The sequence below is a fragment of the Delphinus delphis genome, chromosome 15 (genome assembly GCF_949987515.2).
Source record: "Delphinus delphis chromosome 15, mDelDel1.2, whole genome shotgun sequence".
In the NCBI taxonomy this organism is placed as follows: Eukaryota; Metazoa; Chordata; class Mammalia; order Artiodactyla; family Delphinidae; genus Delphinus; species Delphinus delphis.
Window position 1 is genome coordinate 49,151,612 of NC_082697.1, and position 16,610 is coordinate 49,168,221.

The following is a 16,610-nucleotide window of genomic DNA, read 5'->3' on the forward strand; positions in this document are numbered from 1 at the left end:
GGTGGTCCAGTGGGTAAGACTCCATGCTCCCAATGCAGGGGGCCAGGGTTCAATCCCTGGTCAGGGAACTAGATCCCACATGCATGCCGCAAAAAGGTCCCGCATGCCACAACTGAAGCCCAGCGCAGCCTAAATAATAAATAAATATTTTTTAAAAAATGGAAAGGACCCACCTGGGAGGCCAAATGTGAAGATGGAAACAGGCCCAGTGGCAGGAGGCCCCTTCTCGAGGTCTTGCGGATACACGGTTCTGTATCCTACCTCACACAACACAGAAAAATGAATTCCAACTGGATCAGGCTGTCAACTGTCAAGAATAAAATGATAGTGCTTGCCTCAGCAGCACATATACTAAAATTGGAACGATACAGAGAAGATTAGCATGGCCCCTGCACAAGGATGACATGCAAATTCGTGAAGCGTTCCATATTTTTAGGCGGGAAAGAGGGGAGGGATAAATTGGGAGATTGGAATTGACATTTACATATTACTATATATAAAATGGATAATTAATAAGGACGTACTTTATAGCACAGGGAACTCTACTCAATACTCTGTAATGACCTATATGGGAAAAGAATTTAAAAAAGAGTGGATATATGTATATGTATAACTGATTCACTTTACTGTACACCTGAAACTAACACAACATTGTAAATCAGCTATAATCCAATAATTTTTTTTAAAAAAAGAATAAAATGATAAAAATATTAAAAGGAAACTAGAACACGTCCCTTAGAATACAGTCATGGGAAAGAATTTCTTGAGCAAGACAGGGAACCGGGGAACATGAAGAAAAAGTTACTTATTTGACTACATTTTTTAAAATGCTACGTAATTATAAAAAGTGTGAAAGGATAGACGTCATCAATTAAGTCAAAAGACAAATGGGAGAAAACATGTGCTTTGTGTGATAAACGGTGAATATACCTAAGATAGAAAGGAAATTCACACACTGAAAAAAAGACAGTCCAAAAGAAGACACTGGAAATATCCCATATCCCGGCAATTTACAGAAGATGAGAAAGATGAAAGTGGTCCCCTGGTGGCAGTGAGTGACAGGGGCAGATGTTGCCAGGGTAGGATACCCCAAGAGTGATGCTCTGGTTTGAGTGCTCCCCCTTGGCAGCCCTCACCAGCTTCCCTGGGCTGGCAGATGCAGGTCAGGCTACCTGGGACCCCAGCTCCGAGAAGAAGCCACCCACACTGGCTCCCCCTGCAGTGACCCGAGCAGGGGTGAAAAGAGGTCTAAAATGTTTAAAGTTGCAGTCCCAAAAGGATAGGAGAGAACGAGGCAGAAAAAACATAAGAAATTTGGTGAAAGACATTAATGTACAGATTCAAGAAGCTCAGTGAATCCTAAGAAGAAATCGTACAAAGAAAATCACACCCAGGCACATAATAGTCAACTACTGAAAACCAAACAAAAAGAGGAAATATTGAAAGCATCCAGAGAAAAATGACATTCAAGGGAATAACAATTCAAACAACCTATGACTTCTCTGCAGAAACAATGGAGCAGACAGGACAGGGGGGAGGAGAAAACAGACCTACATGGTTGCAAGATTCCTGCATCTTACATGAAGTGGCACAGTATAAATTCTAAATAGTCTGTGTAATGTTAGGGATGTAACTACAATCCCTAGAGCAACCAGTATAAAAATAATGCTAAGGTATACCTAAAAATCCAATAAATTAATTAAAAGGTATTTTAAAATATTCATTTAATCCGAAAGAGGTCAGGAAAGGAGGAAAATAATATAAATCAGAGGGGGCAAACACAAAACAAATAATAAAATAGGAGACCTAACTCCAACCATATCAATAATTACATTAATTATTCATGGACTACACACTCCAACACTCCAGTTAAAAGGCAGAGATTATCAGACTGGATTTTCTAAAAAGCAAGACCCAGCTATCTACATCCATAAAGACACAGATGGGTTGAAAGTAAGCGGATGGACAAAGACCCAGCATGCAATAATAAACATGAGAAACTGGAGTCCCTATATTTCTATTAGATAAGGTGGACTTCAAGACAAAAGGTATCACCAAAAAAATTTTTTTTTCATAACCATAAAAGGGTCAATTCATAAGGAAGAAATAAATATGTATGCACCTATTAAAAGAGCGTCAAGGGACTTCCCTGGCGGTCCAGTGGTTGAGACTCTGTGCTCCCAATGCAGGGGGCCTGGGTTCGGTCCCTGATTGGGAAACTAGATCCTGCATAACACAGCTGGGAGCCCGCATGCTGCAACTAAGACCCAGTGCAGCCAAATAAATAAATAATTTTTAAAAACCAGTTCTTGGGCTTCCCTGGTGGCGCAGTGGTTGAGAGTCCGCCTGCCGATGCAGGGGACACAGGTTCGTGCCCCGGTCCAGGAAGATCCCACATGCCGTGGAGCAGCTAGGCCCGTGAGCCATGGCCGCTGAGCCTGCGCGTCCGGAGCCTGTGCTCCGCAACGGGAGAGGCCACAGCAGTGAGAGGTCCGCGTACTGCCAAAAACAAAACAAAACAAAAAACCAGTTCTCCATAAACTTCAAAGAATTTGGGTGATACAGAATATGCTCTCTGACCACAATGGAATTAAATTAGAAATCTATAACAATAATTAGGTAACTAGAAGTCAGTGAAAATCAGACTCAGGGTCTCCTGAGAGGCTGCTGGTTTGCAGGTGTTGGGGAAGGGGCAACCTGGAAACTTCCACGTTTACCCAAAGAGGCACAAGATTAGAAACAGCTGGAGAGCCGGTGTAGGGCAAGGAGACAGTAGCAGCAGGGCTGGTACGGAGTCTGGTTCTACTGGGTTGCCCCCTCCTCCCACCCTGCAGGGCAGGGTCTCTCCAAGCAGGAATGTCCCAGAAATTCAAGGCTGTCGCCCCTCATTCCCCACTCATCTCATCCTTAGTCAGGCTGCAAAAGTGTCAACGGGGGCTTCAGTCATCTCAAGGCTAGACTCACATCCGTGGCTGTGGCCTCAGGTCCACACTGGTTGTTGGCCAGAGACCTGGGTTCCTTGTCACGTGGACCTGCCCGTAGGGCAGCTGGAGCTCTACGCAGGATGTGGGGGAGGAGAAAGGAAGAAGCAGATCAGCGGGTCTGGTCACCAATCCTGAAGGCAACCTCCCATCTCCTGCTGTTTTCTCCTTGTCACTGGGTGCAGCCCACACTCAAGGGGAGAGGGTTACGGGAGGGTGTGGGCGGAGTGGTTTTCTGTTATTAACTTGTAAGAGTTCTTTATAAATTCTTCATACTAGACCCTGATCAGATTTATGAGTTGCAAATATTTTCTCTGGCTCTGTAGCTTGTCTTTTCCCTTTCTTGATAACTCCACGCTGTTCACCTAAACGGGTTTGGTCAGCTGAGAGTCTCACTAGCAGTGAGGGGTTCCAGTGGTCCACATCCTCGCTAATATCTGGAATTTTCAGACTTGGAGATTTGTACCATGACTTTATTTGCGTTTCTCTGATTACTCCTGAGGCTGAGCACCTTTGCGTTATTTACTGGCCGTTAAAATTTCCTCTTTGGAGAAATGAATCTTCAAGTATTTGCTGTGCTGTTGGGCCATTGGTCTTTTACTCACTGATTTCTGGTCATAGAGCACTAGACGTGCACAGGTTTTAAGTGGTGGAAATATTCTTTCCTGTTCTGTGACTTGTCTTTTTCTTTCTTCATAGTCTGTGTGTGTGTATTTAATATATTTTATTTTTAAGAGTTTTAGATTCATAGCAAAATTAAGCAGAAAGTGCAGAGTTCCCATATACCCTCTGCCCCCAAACATGCACAGCCTCCCCCACTATCACCATCCCCCACCAGGGCGGTCATTTGTTACAGATAAAGAACCTACATCCTAATCATCCACAGTCCGTAGCTTACATTAAGGTTCACTCTTGGTATTGTACATTCTATGGGTTTGGACAAATATATAATGACATGTATCTATCATTATAGTACCATACAGGGTAGTTTCACTGCCCTAAATATCCTCTGTGCTCTGCCTGTTCATCCCTTCCTGTGCCCAACCCCCGGCAATCATTGATCTTTTTACTATGTCCAGAGTTTTGCCTTTTCCAGCATGTTATATAGTCAGAATCATACAGTATATAGCCTTTCCAAACTGGCTTCTCTCACTAAGTGATACGCATTTAAGTTTACTCCATATCCTTTTAGGGCTTGATGGCACATTTCTTTTTTCTTTTCTTTTTTTTAAAGACCTGTTTTGTTTTTTACCTTTTATTATAGAAATTTTCAAACATACACTGAAATCAAATCATACACTCAAGCCCTCACATACCTATCACCCCAGTTCAACAATCATCAACATTTTGACAGCTTTGTTTCATCTACTCCCCACCCTTTCTTCTTTTTCTTTTAATATTTTTATTTTTTTAATTTATTTATTTTTGGCTGTGTTGGGTCTTCGTTGCTGCGCACAGGCTTTCTCTAGTTGCGTCGAGCGGGGGCTACTGTTCATTGTGGTGCACAGGCTTCTCAATACGATATCTTCTCTTGTTGCAGAGCATGGGCTCTAGGCGCGTGGGCTTCAGTAGTTGTGGCACGCGGGCTCAGTAGCTGTGGCTCGTGGGCTCTAGAGTGCAGGTTCAGTAGTTGTGGCGCTTGGGCTTAGTTGCTCCGTGGCATGTGGGATCCTCCCGGATCAGGGCTTGAACCCGTGTCCCCTACGTTGGCAGGCGGATTCTTAACCACCGGGCCACCAGGGAAGTCCCCTGTATTTCTTTTTATTGTTGAACTATATTCCACTGTCTGGATACACCACAGTTTATTTATCCATTCACCTACTGAAGGACATCTTGGTTGTTTCCAAGTTTTGGCAATTTATGAATAAAGCAATTATGAATAAACCTGCTATAAACATCCATGTGCACTTTTTTGGGGACATACATTTTCAACTCATTTGAGTAAATACCAAGTATAATGATTGCTACAGCACATGGTAAGAGTATGTTTAGTTCTGTAAGAAACCACCAAAATATATTCCAAAGTAACTTCCATTTTGCATTTCCACCAGTGATGAACTAGTGTTCCTTTACATTCCTGCTAGCATTCGGTATTGTCAGTGTTTTAGATCTGGGCCATTTTAATGTCTTCATGGTGCTTTTTATGAAGTTCTTCATTTTAATGTAGTTGAATTTGTCAATCATTTTCTTTATGATTAGTGCCTTTTGTGCCTAAAGAAATTCTTCCCCTTAGAAGGTCCTGCTTATAGTTTCTTACCTTCTGAAAGCTTTATAGATCTGCCTTTCATATTTAGGCCTTTAACCTACCTGAAATTTATTTCTGTGTATGTAGGATTAGGTCTCTCTCTCTTTCCATATGGATACCTGATTGACCCAGCAATGTTTATTGAAAAGTCTGCATTTCCCACTGATCTGCAGCAGCTCCTCAGTCATATATTTGGTGCTCGTACATGTATGAGTCTGTTTCTGGGTTCTCTATCCTGTTCCCTTGGTCTACTTGTCAATACCTGGGCCAACACATGGTCGGAATTATTACAGCTATGTAACAAGGACTGATAGCTTGCAGAACAAGCCCTCTCACCCTCATCTTCTTCAGAGAGTCTGGGTAGTCAGGCACCTTGCATTTCCGTATTGTAATTCGAGACCACAAAACAATCCTGTTGGAACATTGATTGGGGTCTGTGGGTCAAGGTGAGGACAGCTGACCACTGGCCCTGGGCCCTGGCTCTATCTGAAGGGCTCAGGGGTGCAGGGTCCGAGACAGGATGTCTGTCGTCCTAAGTCTCAGAAGGAACTAGGGCTGCCTTGCCAGGAGGAAGCTGAATGTCAACAACTTGGAGACAAGAAAGTCATGCACCAGATGAGGACAGAGACTGAGAGAAAGGACGTTGTTGCAGACCAGCCTCACTTGGACCAAACCTGGCCGGCTTGGGGGAAGGAGAGAAAGGACTCTTCAGGTGGATACATGGCGGGGGTTTTAACCCACGTGAAACTGGACCTGTAACAACTGAAAATGATCTGAGGGCTATGAGATCCACTCCTCAAAAGATGCGAGAGGAGAGTCTAGAAGGGAGGAATGCGGTCACGGAGAAATAAATACCGAGCAAATGTATTGATAAAGTGCTTCCACGTTTAGTGCCGGACGCGGGAGGAGAGTCAGCATCAGAGGAGAAATGAACAGCCTCGTGTTTGTGCTCTGCTGTATCAAATGTGGTCATAAAGTGCTTCCTTCTGGTATCTTCCTTTCTGAGGCTGGGTTTCCTGGAGGTGGACCCTGATGTGGACCTGTGTGAAAATGTGAGAACGATGTTTTAGGACGTGGTCCCAGAGGACACTCAGGGGGAGTAGGAAGTGGGTCTGGAAAGGGAAGAGAAGGAGGCCCAGGTCATGGAACTCTGGCCTGATCTCTCCGGAACCTCTGAAGGCACCCCAGAACTGTTGCGATATGGGGGCCAGGGAGATGCAGGGTGCACATCTCTGCCTCTGGGGGAGGTAAATCCCCCAGCAATCCCACACAGTGGCAGTGGGTCTGGAAGGCTGAGGAGGGCGTCAGGGTGCAGGAGAGGGACAGGAACAGGGACCAGAGGGGACAGGACGAGACAGGACAGAGCAAGAAGCAGCCCATGTGCCAGAACCCTATTCCCTGAGACACCGTCAGCAGCACTTTCCAGAGGAGGGGATGGGGGCTCAGGGCGGGTAAAGGTGTAGCCTTAGAAGAAGGACCAGGGTCGAAACTCAGGTCTCCTAACTCACTCAGCCAGCCACCTGTGAGCCTGAAGTCTTCACACAGAAGCTGCACAGATCCTGGACAGAAGAGGATGCAGGGAACTGTGGTCGGAGGAGCAGTGGACCTAGGGCCACTCTTCTACTTGAGCCCTGGCTTGGCCACAGAGAAGCCAAGGGATTCCACACCTCAGGTGAGCTCAGTTGAGCCAGGCTGGGTTGAGTGGGAGGCATCTCAACAAATTACCCCGAATCTGAACGGCTTCACACAACAGCCAGGATACTTTCTGCTGATTCTTTGCTGAGTTAGGGAGTTGGGCAGGGTTCAGCTGGTGGCTCTTCTGCTCCCTGAGGCATAAGCTGGGGCTGGAACTCTCAAGATGACTACCCACACTTCTGGTGCTTTGGTAGGGATGGCTGGGGGCTGGGGGCTCTTTCTTTCTCTTTCTCTGTGGCTGCCTTAGGCTTCTTTACACGGAAAGGAAAGTCCAAGCCCGTGCATCCCAAACGGCAAAGGCAGAAGTGTAGATCTCTAAGGCCCAGATGAGGATGTTACCCAGCGTTTGTGCAGACACAACCAGCCACAGGGCCAGCCCAGATGCAAAGGGGGTGGGGAAGCAGGCTCACCTCCCAACAGGAAGTGGCCACCTTGCACAGAGCAGTACCGTGAGCCAAGTGCTGCACTGTCTCTGGGAACAGGGATCAGTCTGGGGCTGGGCTACAGCAGCCTCAGAGTCCCAGAGCAGTGTAGGGCCTGACCTGTGCAGGGTTGGAAGTGGTTTGATGAAACAGCCAAGATGTCTCAACACATTTAAAATATGTGACATAATAATAAATGCTTTTTCATTTTTTTGGTCTTTTTTTTTTGGTTTTTTTTCTTATTTTTTGCCTTTTCATCTTTGAAAAAACAGCTTTGTTGAGAAATAATTCCATACTAAACCATTCACCCATTTAAAATTTACAATTCAGGGGCTTCCCTGGTGGCGCAGTGGTTGAGAGTCCGCCTGCCGATGCAGCGGACACGGGTTCGTGCTCCAGTCCAGGAGGATCCCACATGCCACGGAGCTGCTGGGCCCGTGAGCCATGGCCACTGGGCCTGTGCGTCCGGAGCCTGTGCTCCGTAACGGGAGAGGCCACAACAGAGAGAGGCCCACGTACCGCAAAAAAAAAATAAATAAATAAAATGAAATAAAATTTACAATTCAATGATTTTTGGTGTACTCACACATATGTGTAACCATCACCACAGTCAATTTTAGAACATTTTCATCTCCTAAAAAGAAGCTCCAGGGACTTCCCTGGTGGTCCAGTGGTTAAGAATCCACCTTCCAATGCAGGGGATGCGGGTTCAATCCCTGGTCGAGGAACTAAGATCCCACATGCTGCAGGGCAACTAAGCCCTCATGCCTCAACTAGAGGGCCCGCATGCCGCAGAGAAGATCCTGTGTGCCGCAACTAAGACCTGAAGCAGCCCAAAATAAAATAAAATAAATATTAAGAAAAAAGAAGCTCCATACCGTTTAGCTATCACCCTCCCATTCCCCCACCACTCCCCACCCCCAGCCCTAAGCAACCACTAATACTACTTTCTGTCTCTGTATACTTCCCTATTCTGTACTTTCACATGAATGGAATCATACAATATGTGGCCTTTTGTGACTGAATTCTTTCACTCAGCATAATGTTTCCAAGGTTCCTTCAAGGGAATTCCCTTGCGGTCCAGTAGTTAGGGGAAAAAAAAGTTCATTCAGGTTACAGCATGTGTCAGTATTTCCTTCCTTTTATGGCCGAATACTATTCCACTGCATGGACTGACCACATTTTGTTTATCTATTCATCAACTGATGGACACTTGGGTTATTTCCACCCTTTGGCTACTATAAATAATGCTGCTGTGAAAATTTGTGTACCAGTTTTTGTGGACATGTACTTTCATTTCTTTTGGGTATATACCTAGAAGTAGAATTTCTGAGTCATATGATTCGATTTTTAATCATTTGAGAAATTGCCAGACTATTTCCCAAAGTGGCTGCATTATTTTACATTTCCATCAGTAATGTAGGAGGGTTCCAATTTTTCCACATCCTCACCAACACAGGTTATTATCTGACCTTTTGGTTCTAGCCATGATAGCGGGTATAAAGTTGTCTCTCAGGGTTTTGATTTGCATTTCCCTGATGACTAATGATGTTGAGCATCTTTTCAGTGCTGAATCAAAGTGATTCAGTTATATTGTAAAGCAATTATACTCCAATAAAGATGTAAAAAAAAAAAGGGATTCAGTTATATATTCTTTCTCATATTCTTTTCCATTATGGTTTATCACAGGATATTGAATATAGTTTCCTGTGCTATGCAATAAGATCTTGTTGTTTATGCATTGCATACATAATAGTTTGCATGTGCTAATCCCAAACTTCCAATCCATCCCTTCTCCACCCTCCTCCCACTTGGCAACCACAAGTCTGTTCAGTGAGTCTGCTTCTGTTTCATAGATAAGTTAATTTTTTTAAATGATACTTTTTTTAATACATTTTTATTGGAGTATAATTGCTTGACAATACCGTGTTAGTTTCTGTTGCACAACAAAGCAAATCAGCCATATGCATACACATGTGCCCACATCCTCTCCCTCTTGAGCCTCCCTCCCACCCTCCCTATCCCACCCCTCTAGGTCATCACAAAGCACCAAGCCAGTCTCCCTGTGCTATGCTGCTGCTTCCCACCAGCCAACTGTTTCACATTTGGTAGTGTATATATGCCAATGCTACTCTCACTTCGCCCCAGCTTCGCCCTCCCACCTCACGTCATCAAGTCCATTCTCCATGTCTACCTCTTTATTCCTGCCCTGCAACTAGGTTCATCAGTACCTTTTTTTTTTTTTTTTAGATTCCATATATATGCGTTAGCATACGGTACTTGTTTTTCTCTTTCTGACTTACTTTACTCTGTATGACAGGCTCTAGGTCCATCCACCTCACTACAAATAACTGTTTCATTCCTTTTTATGGCTAAGTAATATTCCATTGTATATATGTGCCACATCTTCTTTATTCATTCAACTGTCAATGGACATTTAGGTTGGTTCCATGTCCTGGCTATTGTAAATAGTGCTGCAATGAACATTGTGGTGCATGTCTTTTTTTAAAAAAAAATTATTTATTTGGCTGCACTGGGTCTTAGTTGTGGCATGCGGGATCTGATTCCCTGACCAGGGATCGAACCTGAGCCCCCTGAATTGGGAGCACAGAGTCCTAACCACAGGACTACCAGAGAAGTCCCGTAGATAAGTTAATTTGTGTCATATTTTAGATCCCACATATAACTGATATCATATGGTATTTGTCTTTCTTTTTCTGACTTACTTCACTTAATATGATAATCACTAGGTCCATCCATGTTGCTGTAAATGGCATTATTTCATTCTTTCTTTTTATTTCATTCTTTTTTATGGCTGAGTTATATTCCATTGTATATGTGTATCACATCTTCTTTACTTATTTACCTGTTGATGGACATTTAGGTTGTTTCCATGTCTTGGCTACTGCAACACCACTTGTTGAAAAGACTATTCTGTCTCTCATTGAATGATCTTGGCTTCCTCACCAAAATCAGTTGACTACAGAGGTATGGTTTTATTTCTGGACTCTCAATTCTATTCCATTGGTCTATATGTCTATCCTTGTGCTGGTACCACACTGACTTGATTTTTATTGTTTTGTGATAAGTTTGAAATCAGGAAGTGTGAGCTCTCCTGCTTTGTTCTTTTTCAGGAGTTTCTGGTTATTCCGGGTCTCCTGCAAACCCACTGAATTTGAGAATCAACTTACCAATTTTTACAAAGAAGTCAGGATTTTGACAGGGATTGAGTTGAATCTGTAGATCAGTTTGAGGAGCATTGACATATTAACATGTTAAGTCTTCCAATCCATGAATGTGGGATGTTTTGTCATTTATTTAGATTTTCTGTAATTTCTTTCAACAATGATTTGTAGTTTTTAGAGTATACGAAATCAAAAGGGAAATCAGAAAATACTTTGAGATGAAAGAAAATGAAGACACATCAAAACTTATGGAATATGGTTAGTGCAGTGTTTAGAGGGAAATTTATAGCTGTAAATGTCTATACTAAGAAAGAAAAAAATATTTCAAAACAATAATCTAATCTCCCGTCTTAAGACAGTGGAAAAAGAAGGTCACTTGTATTTAACATTGTACTGAAGATTCTAGCCAAGCAATTGATTAATAAAATGAAAAAAAAAAGACATCCAGATTGGGAAGGAAAAAGTCAAACTATCTCTATTCCTGTATGACATAACCTTGTATGTACAAAATCCTGAGGAATCCACTAAAAAACTGTTAGAATTAATAAATGAGTTCACCAAAGTCTCCGGATACAAGATCCATATACAAAACTCAATTGTATTTTTATATGCTTGTAATGAACAACTGAAAATGAAATTAAGAAAACAATTCCATCCACAACAGCATAAAGAAGTATATATGCTTTTTGAAAAACTCATTACAGGACTTCCCTGGTGGTGCAGTGGTTAAGAATCCACCTGCCAATGCAGGGGACATGGGTTCGAGCCCTGGTCTGGGAGGATTCTACATGCCACGGAGAAACAAAGCCCGTGCGCCACAACTAGTGAGCCTGCACTCTAGAGCCTGTGAGCCACAACTACTGAAGCCTGTGTGCTACAACTATTGAAGCCCGCGCGCCTAGAGCCCGCCCGGGCTCCGCAACAAGAGAAGTCACCGCAATGAGAAGCCCACACATTGTAATGAAGACTAACCCCCACTTCCCGCAACTAGAGAAAGCCCGCGTGTAGCAACATCCAACGCAGCCAAAAATAAATAAATTAGAAAAAAGAAAAAAAAGAAAAGAATCCGCCTGCCAATGCAGGGGGCATGGGTTTGAGCCCTGGTCCGGGAAGATCCCACATGCCACGGAGCAACTTAGCCCGTGGGCCTAGAGCCTGGGCTCCGCAACAAGAGAAGCCAACACATTCAGAAGCCTGTGCACCCCAACGAAGAGTAGCCCCCGCTCATCGCATCTAGAGAAAGCCCGCGCACAGCAACGAAGACCCAACACAGCCAAAAATAAATAAATAAAATTAAAACAAAAAGAAAACGAAAACTCATTACATAAGATCTTGCAGCTGATCTCATATTTCAAACAGTACTGCGCCATCTTCTCAACTGGAACAATATAGTAAATGAGAATATCTGTGATTTCTGCTTGCGATAAAGTCACAGGCACCGTAAGGGTTTCAGTGGAAGCTAAATTCCTTCAGTTAGAGGAATGCAGTTACATGTCCACTTGAGAATAAAGGTGGGATTTTCCCCATCCAAATGCAGAGATGTCCTGCCTGACCTTGCCTGACCATCCAGGTCCACCCTCCCCTGATGCAGGGTGTAATTTCCGAGGGAGACTCAGGTGGGAGGACACCCCCCGCCCCCCAGAAGCAGGTCCTCCTGCTAGGGCGGGGTGCAGCCCAAGACAGGCGCAGGAGGACTTGCATGAACTCAAACTGATACTTAAGGACTGTGTTCGTATAAAGACGAATACAATCCATGCTGTGTTCATCATCATTGTTGTTTTTTTCTTCTGATTTTAACAGAAATTGACATTAAATACTTCCTTAGGCCGCCTGAGTGAATCAGGGTCGGTGTGGGGCCGCGAGGGTAGAGGCCATGGGGGCCTTGCGCCGCTCTCCCTCCCTCCACCCCTCCTCCTCTCCCCCTTCCCCTCCCTCCCTCCTACCTTTCTCCCGCTGCCCGTTCCCCGGGTTCCTTTTCTCCCTCTGCCCCTCCACCTCCCTCCCCTTCCCTCCTCCCGCTTCCCTCTGTCCCTCCAACCCTTCCCCAGGTTCCTTTTCTCCCTCCACCCTCCTCCCTCCCACTTCCCTCTGCCCCTCCCCCTCCATCCCCGGGCCTCTCTCTTGCGCTCTCAGACAGCACTCGCGGGCAGGGAGTCATGCGCGGTCTCTCCGGGCGCGCGGCGCTGCGGGGGCTGATGTGCCGCACGCGGGCCCCGGTCGCCAGCCTGCTTGCGCGCTCCAGCTCTGGTGAGTCCGCCCACCCGGCGGCCATGCGCGAGGTGGGGCGGGCTGAGGCGCCGCAGGCCTCTGCTGGCGCACGTGCGGGCCCTGGTGCAGGGGGCTTGAGGCCTCGGGACTGGCCGGCTGGAGCTGCGCGACCGTCGGGTTCTCGCCGGGCTGGGGCCCTGCACGCACCCCCCCCCCACCACCGCTCACTCCCACCCAGCCCCCCACGCCCCCGCTCACCTCCTCACCGTGCTCAGGGCAGGGGGTCCCCAGGGTTCCAGGGCAGGAGGAAGCCAGAAGCCTGGTGGCCACACTTTGCAGCGGACTCGGGGCTCCTGAGAGGGGTCATTCTCATCAGATGAACACTGCCGTCCTGGGGCGTTTTTCCCTCTGGCCTATCCCTGCCCGCTGGTATCCACAGGGACCTCTGCCCTAGCTGCTGACCCTCAGGCTCTTCCTGAGCAGCAGATGTCCTGGCGTTCCAAATGCTGGCAAGAGTGAACTGCCACCGGCTGAGGCACAAGCCAGCTGGCAGCAGGGCCCCCAGGCACTGGGCTTGGGGGACGGAATAAGGATGCGGGGACTTCCTCCAGCGCGGTTCATTGAAGGGATGTGGTGGGAACCCACTGTCTGCTCTCCAGGCCCTGCACAACTTTGGTTTATTTTCCTCCTGGGGATGGGAAGGCAGCTGCAGATGCCTCCAGGGACACTGGCCCTCCTGGACCCTATGTCTCATCGCTCCTCCAGTTTTCTCCTCCCTCTTTGCAGGAATTAGCTGGACATCCAGGGTCTGGGCTCCTCTCAAAAGTACACTTGACCCTGGACCCAATGCTGAGGGTCAGCATAACTCTGGAAGTGGCCTGGGGCTGTAGGAGGGTGACGATGCTGGGGGGTCTTCCGGGCAGTGTCTCCCCAGGAGGGGGAAGACTGTGGCAGTGTTGACTTTAGGTCTGGAAGCATCCCACCCTGGAACCCCACAGCAGCCTGGCCAACGAAGGTGTGAGGGGAGGAGCCCTCTCAACTCTCCCCACCTGCAGACAGGAACCCCTCCACCTTTCTCCTCAATCCCCAGGTCCCTTTGTCCCGCTGTCTGTGGCCCAGCCGGTGGGGAAAGTGCACTTCTGTCTCCCTGGTCCCCTGCCATTCCTTCACCTGAGACCCAGAAGATGGGTGGTAGTTCCTTCCTGATGTGGCAGGTTGGGGGTTCAGACATTGTGCTAGCGCCACAAAGGACAAGAGTGAAAATCAGGCCAAGACTTGTACTTTCTTTCCAGTGTGGCATCTTTGGGCCTCCAGGTGGCCTCTGAGCTGGACTGTGCCTCCCTAGGCCTCCAGGCTGTCTAAGATAGATGCCTTTTCAGGGGACTCAGCTCTATCATGGGCAGCTTCTGCCACTGCCTGGGAGGGCCCATGGCCCCTCTGACAGGCTGAAGTCCCCAGGGACCCCCTGTGCTGCTTGTCCCAAGGGGTAGCACCATGCTAGACAGTCCTGGCTGTGGACACCACACTTCTCCCCTCCAGAGCTGCTCTGCCTGAGGCAGACACTCTGAAGTCCAGGTGACCCCTGGGTCCTGGCAGGGGAACCCAGGTCCGGGAGACATGAAAGGGTGAGGCCTCGGCAGCCCCGAACCCCCCTCTTCTAAAGGAGGACCCTCCTGGACCCTGGAGCGGACCCTGGTTGCGGTGAAGCCAGACGGGGTGCAGCGGAGGCTCGTTGGGGATGTGATCCAGCGCTTTGAGAGGAGGGGCTTCAAGCTGGTGGGGATGAAGATGCTGCAGGTACCAGGGCTCTTGGCCTGTGGGTGTCCCTGAGGGGACTGGGATGGGGGGCTTCTCACATCTCAGCCCTGCGTCAGGAAGACATCCTGGTGTTGGCAGTAGAAGGGGAGGGGTGGGGAGGTGTCTGCCTTGTGCTTTTGTGGCTGGAGTGCTGCCCCATGTAGGTGTCGTCTGCAAAGGGCCCTGTGATCAGTACACCATGTCACTGTCCCAGTGCCTGGTGGGGCTCCCTCTCCAGGGCCTCCTCTCACCTCCTTCCCCCAATGCACCAGGCACCAGAGAGCATCCTTGCCGAGCACTACCACGACCTGCAGAGGAAGCCCTTCTACCCAGCCCTCATCAGCTACATGAGCTCCGGTCCGGTGGTGGCCATGGTACAGCGGGGCAGGGGTGGTGGGAGGGGTGGAGGGTCCTGGACTGAGCCCTTGGTGATACCCACCTCTCCCCACCTCCTTTATCTCTGTGCTGCAGGTCTGGGAAGGCCCCAATGTGGTTTGCACCTCGAGGGCTATGATAGGACACACCAACTCGGCTGAGGCTGCCCCTGGCACCATCCGGGGAGACTTCAGCATCCACATCAGCAGGTATGGGGGCCCTAACACACTTGGCCACTTGGAGCTGAGGGCCAGCTCACTAGGGGCTTGGGGTGGCGGCTTGCTGCTAAGGCAGATCCACCAGACCTGGGCTTCTTGCTCAGGGGAAAGTAAAGCCAGAGGAGACTTTTACTGATGGCACATCACACCTAACGTTTGCTAGTGCAGTTTTTTTAAAAACCCTTTCATGCACACAGGAGAAGATAAAGCATTCCGTGGGTGTTTTATATGTGCTCTGCCATCGTTGTCTGTCACCTCACTTTATCGCCAGACACCCCGGGGGTTAGCACGGGACAGATGAGGTTGTGGGTAAGAAGCTGAGATCAGGCTGTAATCCAGTTTTGCAGCTCCCCTGTTCTTCCTTTCACCTCTGTACAATCACCCCGCTTGCTCCCCTCGACAGTAGGGGATCAGCAGACTGTCCCTGGGACCCCCAAGGTGCACGCAGCAGACTGTCCCTGGGACCCCCAAGGTGCACACTGAAGCCTGTGTCCTACCTCTGCCACCTGGCACAGGAATGTCATCCACGCCAGCGACTCCGTGGAGGGGGCCCAGAGGGAGATCCAGCTGTGGTTCCAGAGCAGTGAGCTGGTGGACTGGGCAGACGAAGGCCACCCCAGCAGCATCTATCCAGCCTGAGCACTCAGGGTGCCCTCGGTCACCCCAGCATCCACCCAGGACCAACTACCTCTGTCGACAAGACCTTGAGCCCACACCCATGCTCTGCCCATCTGTCCCAGACCCACCCGCCTATCCACCTGCTGCCCCACCCCAGCCCAGAGGGGTTGAGCCACCAACTTTATGTGCCTTTTAGTATTATCCGAAGCAAGCAAGAGATTGGACAAAATCCTTTCTGTACCAAAGTGCCAGACAAGCTTTGGGGTGCCTCCAAAAGCTGGTAGTGTGACCTCCCTTCCCCCAGAGTGGGGACATTAAAATTCACTGTGCTGTGCGTGGGGGTGGAGTGCTCATTACAGCCTCTGCCATCTCTGAGGTAAGGATGAGGCCTTTATGCAAAGTTGTAAGCAGCCTGAAAGTAGAAATGAAGCTTACCATCTCTCACACACCAGGAGGGAATCAATAACTTTGTTGAATGTATGAGACAGGCAGAGGTCCAGAGATCTCCAGCCTGAAATCTGGGGAATCCAAGCTGAGCCCCTGAGCTAGTGCTCTCCCTGAAGGAGGAGCCCTAGGCAGGACTGGAGGGTTGCAGGAAGGGGTAGGCAGGGAACTGAAGCCGCCCCCAGGGCAGAAAGGCTGGTGACCACACTGACACTACACACTTACGCCTGGTCCTCAGGTGTGTCCCCGGTCACTTGTCACAGGTACTGGACACCACACATCATTACACCTGCTGAGGCCGACTTGGTCCTCACTCAAATTTGACGTCTTGCCGACGGAAGCGCTGGTCCCGGATTCCCGGCTTTGGTTGCTCTCTGTGCCTACACATGAGGGCACGGATGAAGTGTACTGACTTTACTGGC

The 16,610-nt window shown here is 48.1% G+C and overlaps 1 protein-coding gene and 1 non-coding gene across 3 annotated transcripts; both read left to right on the plus strand.

Moving 5' to 3' along the window:
- The first annotated feature begins 327 nt into the window (after positions 1–327).
- LOC132439057 (U6 spliceosomal RNA) lies at positions 328–434 on the plus strand. The gene has a single exon (XR_009522289.1). It is a non-coding gene; the product is annotated as a U6 spliceosomal RNA (small nuclear RNA).
- A 12,199-nt stretch (positions 435–12,633) lies between these two features.
- Positions 12,634–15,924, plus strand: NME4 (NME/NM23 nucleoside diphosphate kinase 4). Of its 2 annotated transcripts, none has more exons than XM_060031366.1 (5): positions 12,634–12,775; positions 14,400–14,533; positions 14,806–14,907; positions 15,005–15,117; positions 15,530–15,924. In XM_060031366.1, the coding sequence occupies exons 1-5, from the start codon at positions 12,685–12,687 to the stop codon at positions 15,711–15,713; spliced, it is 624 nt and encodes a 207-aa protein (XP_059887349.1). In that variant the 5' UTR covers positions 12,634–12,684; the 3' UTR covers positions 15,714–15,924. The 2 variants fall into 2 exon arrangements, with proteins under 2 accessions (XP_059887349.1, XP_059887350.1); XM_060031367.1 differs by having other exon boundaries at positions 15,642–15,924.
- Positions 15,925–16,610: the final 686 nt, after the last annotated feature.